At 37.5% G+C, this 19518-nt stretch overlaps 1 protein-coding gene across 1 annotated transcript in view; it reads left to right on the top strand.

The window, feature by feature from the left end:
• Positions 1-17485, top strand: part of LOC134203233 (neurexin 1-like) — a 134407-nt gene extending 116922 nt beyond the window's left edge. The window contains 6 exon segments of the mRNA XM_062678115.1: positions 55-812; positions 876-1054; positions 1119-1290; positions 1351-1583; positions 15964-16282; positions 16347-17485. Coding sequence (XP_062534099.1) covers positions 55-812; positions 876-1054; positions 1119-1290; positions 1351-1583; positions 15964-16282; positions 16347-17485 — 2800 coding nt within the window.
• The last annotated feature ends 2033 nt before the right edge of the window (positions 17486-19518 follow it).

The raw sequence follows: 19518 nt of genomic DNA, 5'->3' as shown, positions 1-19518 counted from the left end.
AACGATATTACTGGAAGAAGATTACCAACATCTATATCCACATCTATTTCTCAGCTACATCGATCTTGTCAAGACGCTTGGTCCGGAACTTTCCGCGCTACCAACAACAACCTTCAAGCTGACGGCACGCTTCATCAACTCTCCACCGGGGTCGCCATACCTGCCAGCCACTTTCCGATCGAAGCACTCGTACGTTGGTTTGCCAATGTTGAAGGCGTACTCGTCCGTGTTCATCGATTTCCGGTTCAAAACACTGGAACCAAATGGTCTGCTGTTTTACAACGGTGGCAAACGAAGCGACTTCGTAGCCGTGGAACTGGTCAACGGTCACATCCATTACGTATTCGATCTGGGTGACGGACCAATCACAATTCGGGACAAAGCCAGGATTCACATGAACGACAATCGGTGGCACTCGGTCAGTATTCGACGACCGGGACCCAAAACGCATACCTTGGCGGTGGATGAATCGATCGAAATCTACACTGCCAGCGGAAACAATATGCATCTGGAGTTGGAAGGAATCCTATACGTAGGCGGTGTTTTTAAGGACATGTACTCGCGATTGCCGTCGAGCATAGCTTCCCGAAATGGTTTCGAGGGTTGCATGGCCTCCGTGGACTTGGCCGATACGACGCCAAGTCTGACAGAGGACGCAGTGGTGCCGAGTTCACTGGTCGTGACAGGCTGCGAAGGCCCCACCAAATGTAGTCAGAATGCTTGCGCCAACCGAGGGATCTGCGTCCAGCAGTGGAATGCGTACGCTTGCGAGTGCGACATGACTTCGTTTACAGGACCGACCTGCTACGACGGTAAATTATTTCTTGCGTTGTTGTTCTTTATGTCGAATAATAAACTCAATTTGTTCATTTCAGAATCCATATCGTATGAATTCGGCACCAACAAAGGGCTGATTCAATACACTTTCCCACCTGGACGGCAACCTGACACGGAAGAGGACAATGTCGCACTAGGTTTCGTAACAACTAAGTCGGACGCGGTGCTGCTACGAATCGAAAGCTTGACGACGCAGGATTACATCGAAATGGAGATCGTGAGTTTTCAGAACGTTGACATTGACATTATCCCACAACCAAATATTATGTCATTTGAAACAGGTCGAGGGCAATGTGTTCATCGTGTACAATATAGGATCACACGATCTTCCCCTAGGCGAGATCGGTGTCAAAGTAAATGACAATAATTACCATATCGTGCGCTTCACCCGATCCGGAGCCAACGCTACGCTCCAGATCGACGACTACAATGTTCAGACGTTATTTCCTACTGGTATGTATCGTTTGTAGACGTCCATCAACCACCAAGCTAACGCCGAATTTCCCGCTCCAGGTCACCAATCGACCAGCTTCACGTCAATGTCGAACGTCCAGGTCGGCGGTAAGATCTCCCGCAACGGACGCTCCCGTATCGAGCGGCCGTTCAGCGGAGTGATCGCCGGCCTCTCGGTAAACCGGCTACGAGTACTGGACCTGGCGGCAGAACGAGACCCCCACATCAACATGCGGGGCGATGTACAATTGGTAACTGGCGTTTTAGATAGAAATGACCAAAGAATGCAGCAGGTTAGAATTTTAAACAAAAAGCAATTCGACGACCGTTCAATCTAAGATCAAATTATTTAAAAATCAACCAAGACAACCAGTCGCTCTTTATTGTTTAAGTTTGTCGATACTCCTCTTCTGTATCAGTTCTGATTGTTTCGGTTTCATTCGGCGCTCTCTTTCTCTCTAGTGAAAATCATCGATCAATAGTGCAAAATTTACGCATTAACTTTTCCGTATTCAGCAAAAACTATTGATCTTTATTCGCTTCTTCATTTGCGCTCTTTAGTTTCAGACCAGATTTCCTGACACGCATCAGCGTTGCTCCATTTCGTTTGACGGCCATTCAAGGAAATGTGATGCTGATGCGGTTGCCCATTTTGTTCTTATCTTTCTTAGAAGTGTAAATGTCTGTTTTGTGCTGTCCCTTTTTGCGAATATCGAACTAATCGAGTATTTAACAATAGCTGAGTGTCTTTGTAATATGCACCATTTTCAAGATTTCCAATGCACCAATAAATATGTGAATATATATAAGGACCTTAACAAAAATAACCTCATGATTCTGTTGAGCGCGATTAACTGGATATTCCACTGTTTTAGTAGAGGAAAGTGAAGAGAAAGTAAATACTAACTAAATCCCAATTGTGAAATGTCGGTATTTTAATTGTCAATGAACCGATGTGTCAGCGTTACTTCATAACTGTACAAGCACCGGCATGCAACTACATTCTACATTGCATTGTGCTGATGAGCTTGCGACGAGCATATCTAATTAACTGAACAATTAGACTCAACAAATGAATATAATTTAGCTTCGTTTTCAAATCATATCAGTCTCAATTAAATTCAAAACCAAACCGAATTAAATCAAAATTCTGTTCAAAGTCAATCCAAACTCAATCCAAAACCAACCCAACTCCAATCCATACGAAAATTAAATCCAATCCAATTTAAATCAAATTCCAATTTGAAATCAACGTCGTAAAAATCAACCTCGTAAAATCAACCTTGTAATCCTAATCTAATTCAAATGCAAATCCTACTCCAATGAAAATACAATAGTTAGAAAATTATTTTAAGCTTCTAGTGGAATGTCTTTACTTCTCATAAGACGAGTTCGTACAATCTCATTTAATTCCACCTCTTGATTGTACCTTTAACAAATACGTATTTAGACCTCAACAATAAGGCCGTCTTCAGTGTCTGGTACTTGACTTGAATCGACGACTCGACAGTCGAGTCAAGTACGAGACACTGAAAACGGCTTTACCACAGACAAACAGACGTAACACTAGAAAAAATACCATCGACCATGACGATAACGTTGCGCGTTTCATAACTAGAGGCGTTAGCGTCGTAATCCTTCGAGTTTGACATTTCACTCCAGCGCCTTCTGGTGACAATGTCATACAAAAAAAAGTTTCGTGTAACATGCTGGCAAGATGGCGGTAGAGGAGTTGGGCGACGGATTTTTCAAAAAAGTGTTCAAGCTGTTACGTATGTTTGTCTGTGGCTTTACTATTGAGGTCGCAATACGTATCCGTTAAAGGTACAATCAAATGGTAGAATTAAATCTAATTCCAAATGAAGTTAAATCCATTTCCAATCCAAACCCAATGAAAATGAAATCCAAATTAAACCAAACTCCATTAAAACCAAACCTAAATCCAGCCATATCATAATTCCAAATAAAATCAAAATCCAATCAAAATTCGAACCATATACAATCCAGATCCAATAAAAATCGAATACAAATCTAAAAATTCCAATTCAAATGCAATTCAAACCTCATCTGAATATACTTCAAATTAGGTTTATTACCATTCCAAATCAAATCAAATCGAATCAATCCAAATGAATTCGAAATCCAACCCAAGTCCAAACCATTCAAAATCGAATAAGAATTCATATCGGAACCAATCCAATTTCAGTCCAAATCCTAATCTAATCAAATCAAAATTCAATCCATTTAAAATCCGATCCAATTCAGATCCAAATTAATCCAATCCAAATTCACATCGGAACAAATTCAATGTCAATCTAATTCTAAATTGAATCCAAATCCAATTAAAATCAAATCCAATCCAAATCTTATCCAAATTTAATTCAAATCTAATCATTAATTCCATCCAAATTCAATATACACTCCTTACAGGCGAGCAAGTCCAGGGCTGCAAGCCTCTAGAAAAAAGGCTAAAAAATTCTAAATTAAATTCTAATCCAATCCAAATCGAATCCAAAATCCATCCAAAAAAAATATAAATCTAAATCTTCCAAATCTAATCCAAATTTAAAAAAAACCTATTCAAATCAAATCCGAATTAAATTCGAATCCAATCCAAATTCACATCGAAACAAATTCTACTTCAATCCAAATCCAATTTAAATCCAAACCAAATTCAAATCCAATACAAATCCAAATCCAATCCAAATCCAATCAAAATCCAATCAAAATCCAAATCCAATCCAAATCCAATACAAATCCAATCTAAATCCAATCCAAATCCAATCCAAATCCAATTCAAATCCAATCCAAATCCAATCAAAATCCAATCCAAATCCAATCACAATCCAATCCAAATCCAATCCAAATCCAATCCAAATCCAATCCAAATCCAATCCAAATCCAATCCAAATCCAATCCAAATCCAATCCAAATCTAATCCAAATACAATCTAAATCCAATCCAAATCCAATCCAAATCCAATTCCAAATGCAATCCAAATACAAACCAAATCCAATCCAAATCCAATCCAAATCCAATCAAAATCCAATTCAAATCCAATCCAAATTCAATCCAAATCCATTCCAAATCCATTCCGAATTCAATCCAAATCCAATTCAAATCCAATCCAAATCCAATTCAAATCCAATTCAAACCCAATCCAAATCCATATCAATCCAAATCCAATCCAAATCCAGATCCAATCCAAATCCAAATCCAATCCAAATCCAAATCCATTCCAAATCCAATCCGAATCCAATCCAAATCCAATTCAAATCCAATCCAAATCCAATTCAAATCCAATCCAAATCCAATCCAAATTCAATCCAAATCCAAATCCATTCCAAATCCAATCCAAATCCAATTCAAATCCAATCCAAATCCAATCCAAATCCAATCCAAATCCAATCCAAATCCAATCCAAATCCAATTCCAAATCCAAATCTATTCCAAATCCAATCCAAAGCCAATCCAAATCCAATCCAAATCCAATCCACATCCAAATCCGATCCAAATCCAATCCAAATCCAATCCAAATCCATATCAATCCAAATCCAATCCAAATCCAGATCCAATCCAAATCCAAATCCATTCCAAATCCAATCCGAATCCAATCCAAATCCAATTCAAATCCAAATCCAATTCAAATCCAATCCAAATCCAATCCAAATTCAATCCAAATCCAAATCCAATTCAAATCCAATCCAAATCCAATCCAAATCCAATCCAAATCCAATCCAAATCCAATTCCAAATCCAAATCTATTCCAAATCCAATCAAACCAATCCAAACCAATCCAAACCAATCCAAACCAATCCAAACCAATCCAAACCAATCCAAACCAATCCAAACCAACCAAACCAATCCAAACCAATCCAAACCAATCCAAACCAATCCAAACCAATCCAAACCAATCCAAACCAATCCAAACCAATCCAAATCCAATCCAAACAAAATACAACCAATTCAAACCAATCCAAACCAATCCAAATCCCATCCAAACGCAATCCCAATCCAATCCAAACCAAATCCAAATCCAACCCAAACCAATTCAAATCCAATCCAAACCAATCCAAATTCAATCCAAACCAAATCCATTCCAACCAATCCAAACCAATTCAAACCAATCCAAACCAATCCAAACCAATCCAAACCAATCCAAACCAATCCAAACCAATCCAAACCAATTCCAAACCAAATCTATTCCAAACCAATCCAAACCAATCCAAACCAATCCAAACCAATCCAAACCAATCCAAACCAATCCAAACCAATCCAAACCAATCCAAACCAATCCAAACCAATCCAAATCCAATCCAAATCCAATCCAAATCCAATCCAAATCCAATCCAAATCCAATCCAAATCCAATCCAAATCCAATCCAAATAAAATACAAATCCAATTCAAATCCAATCCAAATCCAATCCAAATCCCATCCAAATACAATCCAAATCCAATCCAAATCCAATCCAAATCCAATCCAAATCCAACCAAATCCAATCCAAATCAAATCCAATCAAAATCCAATCCAAATCCAATCTAAATCCAATTCCAATCAAAATACAATCCAAAACCAATCCAATTCCCATCTAAATCCAATCCAAATGCAATCCAAATGCAATCTAAATCCAATCCAAATCCAATCGAAATCCAATCCAAATCCAATCGAAATCCAATCCAAATCCAATCCAAATCCAATCCAAATCCAATCCAAATCCAATCCAAACCAATCCAAACCAATCTAAACCAATCCAAACCAATCCAAACCAATCCAAACCAATCCAAACCAATCCAAACCAATCCAAATCCAATCCAAACCAATCCAAACCAATCCAAACCAATCCAAATCCAATCCAAACCAATCCAAACCAATCCAAACCAATCCAAACCAACAAAAGTCCAATCCAAATCCAATCCAAACCAACCCCAATCCAATCCAAATCCAACCCAAACCAATCCAAACCAATCCAAACCAATCCAAACCAATCCAAACCAAACCAACCAAACCAATCCAAACCAATCCAAACCAAATCCAACCAAATCCAATCCAAATCCAATCCAAATCCAACCAAAATCCAATCCAAATCCAATCCAAATCCAAATCCAATCCACATCCAATCCAAATCCAAATCCAATCCAAATCCAATCCAAATCCAATCCAAATCCAACCAAAATCCAATCCAAATCAAATCCAATCCAAATCCAATCCAAATCCAATCCAAATCCAATCCAAATCCAATCCAAACCCAATCCAAATCCAATCCAAATTCAATCCAAATCCAATCCAAATCCAAATCCAATCTAAATCCAATCCAATTCCAATCCAAATCCAATCCAAAACCAATCCAACCCAAATCCAACCCAAATCCAACCCAAATTCAATCCAAATCCAATCCAAATCCAATCCAAATCCAATCCAAATCCAATCCAAATCCAATTCAAATCCAATCCAAATCCAATCCAAATCCAATCCAAATCCAAATCCAATCCAAATCCAAATCCAATCCAAATCCAATCCAAATCCAAATCCAATCCAAATCCAAGTCCAATTCAAATCCAAATTCAATCTTAATTTTATCCAAATTCTATCCATATAAAACCCAATTCCATTCGAAATCTAATCCAACCCAAATTCAAAATAAATCCCTTCTAAATCAAACCCAAATTCAATCCAAATGCAAATTAATAAATCCATGTTCAAACCAAATTAAACTATAATCTAATCAAAGTCTACCTCAAATTCATTCCAAAGCCATTCCAAATCTAATCCAAATTTATTTTAAATTCAATTTAAATCTAATTCAAAACCAATCCAAACTTAACCCAAGTCCAATTCGAATCCGAAAAATTGAATTCCAATGCAAATCTAGTTACAATCCTTTTCGAATTCAATTCCAATATAATCCAAATCTGATTCATTCCTAATTCAAATTCAAACCAAATCTAGTCAAAGTTCGATGCTCGTTCATTAGGCAGAATGATCATTATGCCGCATGGTTATAAGGCCGAATAAGAAGTGGGAAGTGAGAAGTAAGACGTAACTAGTTAGAAGTGCGAAAGGAGAAGTGAGTAGTCAGAAGTGCGAATTAAGAAGAAAGTAGTGAGAAGTGAGAAATGAAAAGTGAGAAATTAGAAGTCAGCATAGCAAAGGGAGAAATAAGTAAAGAGAAAGAAAAGGGAATAAAGAAGAAGGAAGAAATAAGAGGGAAGCAAGCAAATGGCAGGAAGAAAAAAGAGTCAAGAAAAAAGAAAGAAAAAAGATGGACGAAAGCACAAAAAAAGATGAAAAAAGAAAAAAAGGAAAAGGAGCAGGAAAGAAGAAAAAAAGAAGAAAGATGAGAAAAGGAAGAAATACGAAAAAAAGAAGGAAGACAACGAAGAAAGCAAGAAAAAGAAATAAAGAAGGAAAAATAAAGAAGAAAAGAGGAAGAAGACAGAAAGCAGGAAGAACTAAAGAAGAAAAAGAAGAAAGCAGAAAGAAGGAAGAAGAAAGAATGAGAAAAGAAGGAATAAGAAAGAAAAAAGAAGAAAAATGAAAGAAAATAGAAAGAAGAAAGAAGCAAAAAAACAGGAAGGAAGCAGGAAAAACGGTAAAAGAAAGAAGAAAGGAAGAATTAGAAAAAACTAAAGAAGGAAGGTAAAAGTAAAAAGAAAGAAGAAAGGAGGATGAAATAGAAAAGAAGACGGAAGAAAAAGGAAAGAAGAAATAAGGCAGGAAACAGAGGAAAAAGAAGGAATAAAATGGCAGAAGAAAGATAGTTAAAGGAAGAAAGTAGAAGGAAGAAAGAAAAACGGAAGAAGGAAAAAAGGAAAAAGAAGAAAAAAGAAGGAAGATGAAAGAAGAATGAAAGGAGATAAAGAAGAAGAGAAGAAAAATGAAGAAGAAAAAAAGAAGAAGGAAAATGGAAGACTGCAAGAGAAAGAAAAGGGAAGAAGGGAGATAGAAGAAGGAAGAAAGAAGGAAGAAAGAAGGAAGAAAAAAAGAAAAAAGAAAGAAGGAAGTAGAAAGATGGGAGATTGAATAAGAAAGAAAGAATAAGGAAGAAGAAAGATAGAAGAAAGAAGGAAGAAGGATGAAAAGAAAAAAAGAAGGAAGACAGAAAAAGAAAGGAAGATGGCAAATGAGAGAAGGAAGCAAGAGTCAAAGAATTAAGAAGAAAGAAGAAACGAAAAATTAGAAGAAGAAAGAAGAATATATGAAAATTGCAGAAGAAAGAAAGAAAAAGGAAGAAGAAAAAAAGAAGGAAGAAGGAAGAAAGAAGAAGGAAGGAAGAAGAAGGACGAAGAATCAACTTCGACCTAATGACCATTCGGCCAAATGACCGTTCGGCCAGATTTGATCTGACGGCATTCGGCATAATGGCCTGATACCTCAAAATTTAATCCGAATCAAATACATACTCAATCCAAATTAATTTCAAATTCAATCAAAGTCTTAATTAAATTTATTCCAAGTCGATCCAAATCCAATCATTTCCACATCTCGAAATTCAATCCAAAATTAATCCAAATTCAGTCCAAACTCCATAAAAAATCCAAAAAAAATTAATTCAGGTTCAATACAAATCTATTAAAAAATCAAACCAAATCAAATCCAAATCCCTTCAAAATCCAAATCGAATCAAATCCAAATCTTATCCAAAATACATACAAATAAAATCAAAATTCAAACCAAAATCAATCCAAATTCAAAATAAATCCATTCCAAATTAAATTCGAATCGAATCATAATTCACATGGAAGCAAATTCAACGTCAATCCAAACCTAATTTAAATCAAATTCATTCTCAGTACAAATCTAAATCAAATCCAATCCAAACCTAATACAGATTAAATCTAAATCTAACCCAAATTCCATTCAAATCTAACGCAAATTCAAACCAAATAAAATCCAAATCCATTCCAAATGTATTCCAAAATCGAATTGAATCCAATCAAAATATAATTCTAATTCCACACAAATAAAATCTAACAAATAAATTCAAATTCAACCCAAATCCAAATCTCATCAAAATTCAAAACCAATCCAATCCAAATCAAACCCAAATTCAATCGAAATCCGAATTAATTCCAATCCACATCCAAATTGAATTCCAACCTAAATCCATATCGAACCAAATCCATGCTTAAGCCAAATTAAATTATACTCCAATCAAAATTCATTTCAAAGCAATCCTGAATCAAATCCAAATTTCAAATCTAATCTAAATCTAATTCACAACCAATCTAAGCTTAATCCAAATGCAATCAAAATCCATACCGAAATTTAATTCTAATCCATTTCCAATCCAAATCTGATCCAAATACAATACAAATTCAATCTAATTAAAATCTCTAAATCCGATTCAATCCCAACTCAAATCCAATCCAAATCCAAACCAAATCTAACCTGAATTCAATCCTAATCAAATCAATACTCAATCCGAATAAATTTCAAATTCAATCTAAGTTTAACTTTAATTCATTCCAAAGCCAATTCAAATCCAACCCAAATCAAATCAACTTCACATCTCGAAATTCAACCCAAAACTAACCCAAATTCCATACAAATGCAATCCAAATCTGACCCAAATTCAATACGAACCTATTAAAAAATTAACCCAAATTCAAACCAAATCCAATCCAAATTCATTCAAAATCCGAATCGAATCAAATCCAAATTTAATCCAAAATCCATCCAGATAAAATCTGAATCCATTTCAAATCCTATCCAAATTCCAATCCAAATCTAATCTAAACTAAAATTCAAATCCAATCCAAATCCATTCAAAATCAAATCGAATCCAATCCCAATTAAATAAAAAAATAATTCAAATTCTTCCCAAATGAAATCTAAATTTAATTCAAAACCAATCCATATCTAATCCAAATTCAAAATGAATCCCATCCAAATCAAACCCAATTTTAAAGACAAACTAAATTATTTCCAATCCAAATCCAATTCAATCTAAATCCAATTGGAGTCCAATCAAAATCAGATTTGAATCAAATCCATATTCAAACCAAATCAAACCCGAAAGAGAAAGACATTCCACAAATAAATTCCAAATACAATCTAATCGGCGCGTCGCCGTTTAAAAATTGTCACGCCGCTGATCTATAATTTTCCACGCCGATTTAAATTTTCAGTGGAAGCTTGGAAGCTTCAGTGCTTTTTCCGTATAATTTCCTGATAGATCTACACAACATTACGTTGAAACTCCAAATAATTTTTCGTGAAGATACCAATTATTTCCATGAAAATTCCATACAATATCTTGTTAAACTTTCGAAGAGCTCTTCGTAAAAATTAAGCGTGAAAATTGCGAAGGAGTTCCAGTTGAAATCAAAAAAAATCTAATCGAAATTGAATTTTTGAATTGGAAAGAGTTGTTCGGCAGAAAGTCACAAGGTTGAAAGTTGTTAGGCCGAATCATTTAACCGTAAAGACTATTTGGTAGAAGCCTACCCGAGCAAAGCTTCAGGGCAAATCGATAACTTTTTTTAATCTTGTGAAAACATAGAATTAAGTAAACATCTTGTTGGTCGTTAATTAAAATAACAAAACGTATTACGGAATTATCTTACTGTGACATCAAATTAAAACTGTTTCTGCTGTCGATAAGAGCAAATCGAAAACTAAATTTGATATTGGTTTCCGATAGCAAAATAAGTACACAGTTTGATGTCATATCATTTAATTTAGTAATCTACAACAAACTTTAGATCAAAATATGTAGTCAGTCATGATGATTTACTCAGATTTGAATCAATTTGATGTTAATGCTCTCATTATGTCATCAGACTTTTCTAGGATATCTAGCCTAAAGATATTTGGCCGAGAATGTCCTTTGGTCGAACAGTTCCTATGGCTGAAAAATTCGTGATTATGTCCTTCATCCGAAATAGTCGTTTGGTCGAGATGGACATTCGGTCGAAAGTGTCATTCGGCTAAATTGGTCATTTTGGGTATTTTCACGACAATAACGGGAGAATCTTTTGAATTTCACCTCAAAAAATTGATGAACTTCCCCAGAAAATTCTTCAAGTTTTTCCCAGAATATTCATTTGAAAATTATTTTCAAATTTTCCACGGGAACTATTTTCAAGTTTCGAGAACTTTACCAAGGAAAATTGTTTGTGATTTTACGGGAAGTTGCTCCAAATTTCTACAAGAAAACATTCGAATTATTCACGGAAAGTTCCTATTGAGTCTCTGTTGAGTTTTCTTGGTAATTTACACAGAAAATTGTGACTAGTAAAGGAGATGCTTTAATGTTGACTTCACCAATCTAGATTAGTTAAGACGGTTAGTTATCCTTATCCTTTATTAGAGTGTTTTTTTTCCGCAGGGAGAAGTCCATCATTAAACGGCTAGTTCGGCATAGCCATTGAGGATTGCTTTTGGATTTCTACAGAAGATTCATTCTATTTTCGATTAGAAATTCTTGATAACAATTTGTCCGGCCGAAGCGATCGTTGGCCAAAAATGCCGTTCAGCAGAAATAAATTTTTGACAGAATGGGCCATTTGGCCGAAAATGTCATTTGGTCCAACATACGGCCAAATTTCAATGACTAAACCTCGTACTGAACGGGTAATATGGTCAGAAATGGCCACTTGTTTGGCAAAATGGTCTTTTTGTCAATTGAACATTGAACAAAATTCTATTTTAAGTCGATGCTGGACTTTAAGCCAAAAGACATCCAGCCAGGTACCATTTATCAAACGTATCACGGAAACTGTTATCGGATCAAACCTGATTTGACCGAAGATGTAGTTGGGCTGAAACCGATGTAAAACCAAAAGGAAAATTTGGTAAAACAGGTACCCTAACAGGTCATTTGGCTGAAAATGCCGTTCGGATGGAAAATTCGTTTGACTGAATATACATTAGGGTGGCTCAAAAAACACTTTTACAAATTTTTTGATGGGCCCCCCCTCTTATTTGGTTCTATTTGATGCCCTGATGCTCTGGACAAAATTTCAGCCGAATCGGTCAACGTTTGGGCAGTGCTAAACTCGTTGGAAGTTTATATGGAAAAATGTATGCAGAAAAATCCAAAAACAGTGATTTGCAGTTGGACGACACAATTTACAATCTAGAATCATGATATTCATTCAGTTCTTGTAGAATTAAATACAGAATGTTATGCTGAAAACCGCGAGAAGATTAGAGTTTATTAGACAAAGATATTAGCATTTTACTGGAGTGTTGTAGGGGTGAATTTATTTCTTTTCAAAGGTAAAAGAAACGAAATTTGCTCAAACCCCACTTCAGATAAATGCGAATAACTTAGCCGGGCAAACTCTAATCTTCTCGCGGTTTTCTGCATAACATTCTGTATTAAATTCTACAAGAGCTAAATGAGTATCATGGTTCTTGACCGTAAATTGTGCCATCCAACTGCAAATCACTGTTTTTGGATGTTTCTGCATACATTTGTGCATATAAACTTCCAACGAGTTTAGCACCGCCCAAACGTTGACCGATTCGGCTGAAATTTTGTCCAGAGCATCAGGGCATCAAATAGAATCGAATAAGAGGGCGGCCCATCAGAAAAATTGAAAAAAGTTTTTCCCATATTAATTTGAGCCACCCTAATATACATCATTTGACCAAAAATGCCGATTGGTAAAAAATTTCATTTGGTAGAAAGAGCCATTTGGCCAAAAAATGTCCTTTCTGCAACCTTCTTTGAAAAGTGTCGTTCGGCTAAATTGATCATTTTGCAAAAAAGGTGTTTAGCCGAAAAAGTCATTTGACAGAAAATGCCGTTCGGCCAGAAGGGATCTTCTTCTTCTTATTGGCATTACATCCCCACACTGGGACAGAGCCGCCTCGCAGCTTAGGGGCACGTAAAAGAATAACAATCATTATCAACAGGCTGTCAAATTGCACTGTCGCGTCGCGTCGCATCGCTCGTCGCGTTTACTCTGGCTTGCCCCTTAGTGTTCATTGAGCACTTCCACAGTTATTAACTGCGAGGTTTCTAAGCCAGGTTACCATTTTTGCATTCGTATATCATGAGGCTAACACGATGATACTTCTATGCCCATGGAAGTCGAGACAATTTCCAATCCGAAAAATGCCTAGACCGGCACCGGGAATCGTACCGAGCCACCCTCAGCATGGTCTTGCTTTGTAGTCGCGCGTCTTACCGCACGGCTTAGGAGGGCCCCACAATCCAATCCGAATAGAGGCATCAAAAATACGCCTTGAATAAATTAAAGAACCGATAATGTGAATAAAAATGTTCGCATGGAAATTCAAACTCAAATCTGTTCCATATCCAAGGCAAGGTGGCGGCAGCGTTTAATGATTTTTACTATAAAATGTGGAAAATAATCTCTGAGCTGTCGCATTTTTTGTTACAATTTGTTCATTTGTTCTTAGACAGAAGCTGTACGACCGTGATCAGTTTAAATTTTAATTTTATTGGCATATCGGTCTTGATGCTGCTCGTATAGAGCAAGGGAGCAGCGTGTGTGAGAAAGCAGATGGGAAAGAAACGGAGTCTGAATGTTATCGCTAGGCAGCGACAAGTGTGAAAATGGTTTGAAAGGTGTTGAAGTATGCGAGGCCCATTTGAGAATAATTAAATTATCGAAGTGTCCGTCTTTGCCGTACATCCTTTCTGGGGATGGCTCGGGCAGTGAATGAAAGTCACTGTTACCGAGACTGGCAAAAACGGAGGCAACGATTCGCATATTTATTTATTCGGCTAATACTTAATTAGTTCTAGCGATCGATGTTCATCATTTGGAGAATCATCGATGGCCATACACGACCATCGATGATTCTCCAAATGATGAACATCGATCGCTAGAACTAATTAAGTATTAGCCGAATAAATAAATATGCGAATCGTTGCCTCCGTTTTTGCCAGTCTCGGTAACAGTGACTTTCATTCACTGCCCGAGCCAGTGTTTTGAACTTGATAAAAATCATCACAGAGAGTAAGCAACCCAATTGAAAGTGAGAATTGGTAATCCATGCAATAGGCGCTTATTATTTGAAACTGACTTCATCGTGGAGGCAGTGTCACTTAATCTTTATGAAGATGTCCGTGATGAATATAAATTGATAAATTGAACACTGTGTAACATAACACGTTGTTTGTTAGCTTGTTACTAATATTCAAGCTGATGCATCGAAAAATTATGATCGAAAAAATGCACCCTTGATCATATAATGATTGTTCTGAATAAATGATATTGAAAAATTTCACGTTTCACCCATAACGAAACTATATTAAACAGTAATTACACGCTTTTCCCTTTCCTCGCTAATTCAGGCATCTGTTAAAAATATGCTCAGAGTTGGAATTTATATTAATTTATTTGCGGTTTGCAATTTCCACACAGTTCTGTAAATAACTAAATATTTGATGGATCACTGGTGTTCGAAAATCAGAATCCCATTAAGTACATTCGTAGCGCAACAAGCCAAGGATTGATTCGAAAACGGTGATCCATTCAGTTACAGAGAGATGTTTTCGGCTTGATTTTTTAAAACTATGCAAGTTTTGTTTAAAATTCAAACTACTTTCAATACCCATCCAGACAAAGACGAGAAGCAGGACCCCCAAAAATTTACGACCAGTAAACAAACATGCATGATTGTTTTTTCTTTATAATTTGTAAACCAGCTGCAATCAAATCTTCTTATCTTCTCGTTATTACCCTCATCAAACGAACGCCATCAGCTCACGTTTGTTCGAACAATTACAAGTACAAACTCTGAACACTTTCTCCTTCAATCCACCAACTGGCACACTCACAGAACGCTCTACTCTTTGTAACTTTCTCAGATCTCTTACAAAAATCACAAAGAAACACAGCACAGAACAGTACAGTAATACTAAAATAGCATGAACTAACTGAATTCATCTTCTCATTTTTTTTGCATTTTTTTTTCTCATAAACATGTGATATCGGTGTCATAGGACTAAATTTTAATTTTTGAACGAACCTTTTTCCAAAAGCACATTTCTTTATATCGGAAATCGTTGACACGGGAGTCTAATTTATGTCAAATGATTAAAGTCAAGACATTTCGTGACATTCTTAAAGTTTCGTTTCCCACACATTGTGTTTAGATTCGAACAAGAATCTGTTGGCAACAGGATTCTTCAAGCAATCTTTGTTCATAATACATCCCGAATTGAGAAATAAGTTATTAGAAATAAGCCCCATGACGCCGAAATAATATTCTACAACACTGCCCATGTCCATAACATAGCTCATACGCAATAGTGAACCACACAAGAGTTCTCAAATTGGCTGTTAAATTTAAATAAAATAACGTTAATACTTTTGTACATTTCATTAAAGTCCTTAAGCCAATGAACATTATTTTATTTATACTCACTTCACAGCATCGCCACAAATAATCCTTTTTACGCCATTATGCACACTACTCCTTATCGCAAATCACAAACTCTCGAACACAATACCGTAGAATTTGTAATGCTTACCATTCTGCATCATCCGCACTATTGTCTATAATTACATTAATAACATATTTCGCTTACCGCATTTTTCTGAATACCTTACTGTCTTTCACCTAACAAAATATCCATTCGTGTGTTCTATCTAAAAATACCATGAAAGCGGATCGCCAACGGCGGTCCGCCCTTGAATCCCCCTCCCATGAATGTTAATTGAAGAACTCCTCAATCACTTTCAAGACTCCGGCTAGTGGCTACCCCGGCGTCATCGACGATCTGATCTTCAGCGGGGCCGGATCCGGTTGCCGCGGAGATGACGAGGACGAGTGCACGCCACCGTTCGAGACCGGCAGCGGAGACGACATCATCACACCGGTTTACGTTCCACCGACGAAGCAAACGACGGCGGCAGCGGGCGCCACTGGAGGCGGAAGCGGAGCCGGCAAAGGTAACCGAAGGAAAGACGAAGGTAAACTGTGCGATGACGAGGACTGTATACATGGATCCGGATCCGGTGAAGTGACGGAGGTGTTCACCGCTTCGACTGCTAAGAGTTCAGGTGAGTTGGTTCATTTGGGAAGATTAGTCCAACGGAGGTTTTATGGTGGATCTTATGATTGCAGAAACGAGTCCGGAAGTTACGTACACCACAGTTGACTTCGACAAGAAAACCGATGGTACAACTACGCTGACGACTCAAGGTCGGTCAGAAACGTACGCCCCAAGCGAAACGACACGGGAGATGGATATGACGAGTAGTGGAACGACAAATTACGGCACCAGTTCAGGAACCAGTGGAAGTAGCTACGGAACAACAGTATCGATTGGTACGACGGGTACAACGAGTGGCACGTCTAGTGGAACGAGTAGTCGAACGACGTACACTACGGGTACGACGTCGGGTTCAAGCACATATGGATCGACAACGCAGCAGCAGACCCCGTCGGAAACTACTATAAGCTATCGAGACCGCGATCGAGATCATATCCGAGAAACGACGCAACCTCAGGCGCCCACAACAACAGAAGATGACGAGGTCATAGAAGATAGAGGACCCGATGATGAAGATGGTACAGAAATGCAGCCACCCAACAAAGGTCAACGAAAGCCTCCGCCAGTGAAAGTGTCGGAGCCACCGAATCCGGAACCAGAGCCACCTTATAATGCCCATCCACCGGCATTCCCACCAACAAGGGTTCCGAAGCATAAAGGTGGTCGAATCAATTCAGAAGCCGAAGAGCGAACTGCCATGATTATTGGTATCGTAGCGGGAGCGTTGATCGCCGTCATATTGGTTATTCTGTTAGTGCTGTGGATCAAATCTAATGGAGATCGCTCTTACAAGACAGAGCACGATAAGAGCGGTCTTTACGGCACAGGTCCAAGTGCAGCGTTGTTGGGCGGATCGCACACCAATACACACAATGCTCACTACAATACGCATCAACAACAGCCGCACCATCAGCAACCTCCACATTACAATGGCAGTAGTGGCGGAGGAGGAGGAGGTGGCGGAGGTGGCGGTGGAATGGGACATCATGGTAACGGCGGTAACGTGCCATTGAATGGGTCTTTACGGCACCATCACAACGGCGGAAACGGCATGGGAGGAAGCGGGGCCATGGGAATGGGCAGCGGTGGCAGTGCTGCCAGTATGGGATACAACGGTAGTGATCGAGGCAGTATGCAATCGGGAGGAATGGGTCCACCGCAGAAACCGAAGAATCGCAACTCCAAGGACATCAAAGAGTGGTATGTTTAAATCCGCTCTCGGACGCTCTCTCACAAATACACATACGAATGAACGCACTCACACGCGCATCAGAGACGTTATATTTATAAAACCTTGTTTCCGCTGTTACTGGAAATGGATAACACAGGCGACTCACACACTCACAAGCGCGAAGTCACCCACGGCAGACTCATTAATACCTATCATTGATTAATTATAGTCGATAATTAATTAATAATGCAATTGTGATGATACAAACAAAAGAAAAAAAAGTAATGATAAGACAAACACACAAACACATACCTATCATTAATCGTTAAATTAACGGGAAAACGAACTAAACGGCGTCGGAAGATAATGTATTTGGGTCAAGCAAACACATCCAGCTAGGGTATAAGTGAAAACTGTAAATAGATACACAACAAAAAAAAGTACACGAATACATCCACACAGACTAGAACGGCAAGGTAACAAGTGTGACAAAAAAAATGAATGCGCGTTTGTAAGTGGTGTTTAGAACATAAAGTTGTGGATGAGGTTTGCAATCCCCGTTGCTAAGAAGATTTTACCCCAATTGAAAAATTCTTGTTATGGTCCGCCTTATGTTACGTTCGTTGATCTTGTTAATGTTCAGCTCTAATCATAATATTGTTCTTGTTTATTCAGAATTTACAAACAAAAAACAAGAGATTTAGGTACATTACCAAAATTTTAGGTTATATAAATGTGATTCGAATCCAACGCCAGTTCTATTCAAAGGCTTCATTCGTTATCCGCCTTTACAAACCGATAAATGTACGACGATATTTGAGTGTTCGTCTTTCCACCGTAGATGAAGTTTATATCGGAGTTGAAACTGGAGCGTATTCCAATTCTTTTGATTTTTGAAATAGTTTACGCAATTGATAGCGATCGAAACAAACCAACAGTGTCGTACGTTGAATGAAAGGTGTAATACACGCAATCACAAAATACACACCATAAAACAAAGTTACAACCGTAATAAAACTATATTTGAGATCGACTCACAAAGCGAAATTTAAACGAGCAAATTGTTTTCTGCACAAAAATTTAAGACTACTATAAACTGTAAGTGAAAAACCAAAAAAAAACGATGAAATCGACGTTGAAGAAGAAAGATCTACCGTGTAATTTTGAACGACCTTTAATAGTTCCAATTAATCCAAGCAAATCTCTTCAAGAAAAAAAAATCATTCAGCAACAAAAAACCAATGGTAAATGTACTCGTTTTTTCGTAAACTTAACTTTATGACGAAACATCAATCGACTCTGTTTTGCCTCCCCTTATTCCGTGGTTTCGCAGCTCTTTTTCTAAATCTTAAAACGCAATGTAAAAATGTCCCCGAGTACACAAATGGAAAATGGAGGCGGTCGTGGAATTCGTGAATGGGCCAGCAAACGAAACCAAAAACTATTTACACAATCACTATCACGTAAGCAAAAGTCAAGACAACAAATTCTAACTATTGAACGACGCGAGCGCGAGCGCGCGCGCACGAGACCCATAACTAAGAGAGAAAAAGTCAGACTCGAACTACCAAAACCGCCGGATTATTAAACTTGTTTTCGACTATTCGAAACGTGCACTCATTTCATTGACTTCATGAACTTTTTAAGTTATTCTCATAAATACGTTTGAATTTACTTTTCAACTGGGATATGAAACGGCGTTTTCTTGCGTTGACAAGTATCTATTAAATTGAAAAATAGAAAAATAAAGCAACTCATTTAAAAAAAATATTGTCACATTTTCAACAAATTAAACTAGTTTTATGCGATCCACCTTAAAACCATTCAAAGTGAAGTGTAACAAATAATTCCAAACCAGATTCGATAGATACGGGGAGTTGACTAATATCCCATCGTTATTAGCTGGATATGGAACAACTTCTGGCTATGGCAGCTGTTGTATAATTGGTAATACTTCCGTGTACTTAATGGAATAGTGTGGGTTCAAGTCCCACCGGCAATTCTCACAAAACACCTTAAAATGGCAAACTTTACTATATGTATCAAAATTAAACATCTTTTGCAATAAAATA

Source organism: Armigeres subalbatus, unplaced genomic scaffold, assembly GCF_024139115.2.
Source record: "Armigeres subalbatus isolate Guangzhou_Male unplaced genomic scaffold, GZ_Asu_2 Contig1706, whole genome shotgun sequence".
NCBI lineage: Eukaryota > Metazoa > Arthropoda > Insecta > Diptera > Culicidae > Armigeres > Armigeres subalbatus.
Note: the sequence above shows the minus strand (reverse complement) of the source record. Positions and strands in the feature narration are given on the sequence as shown.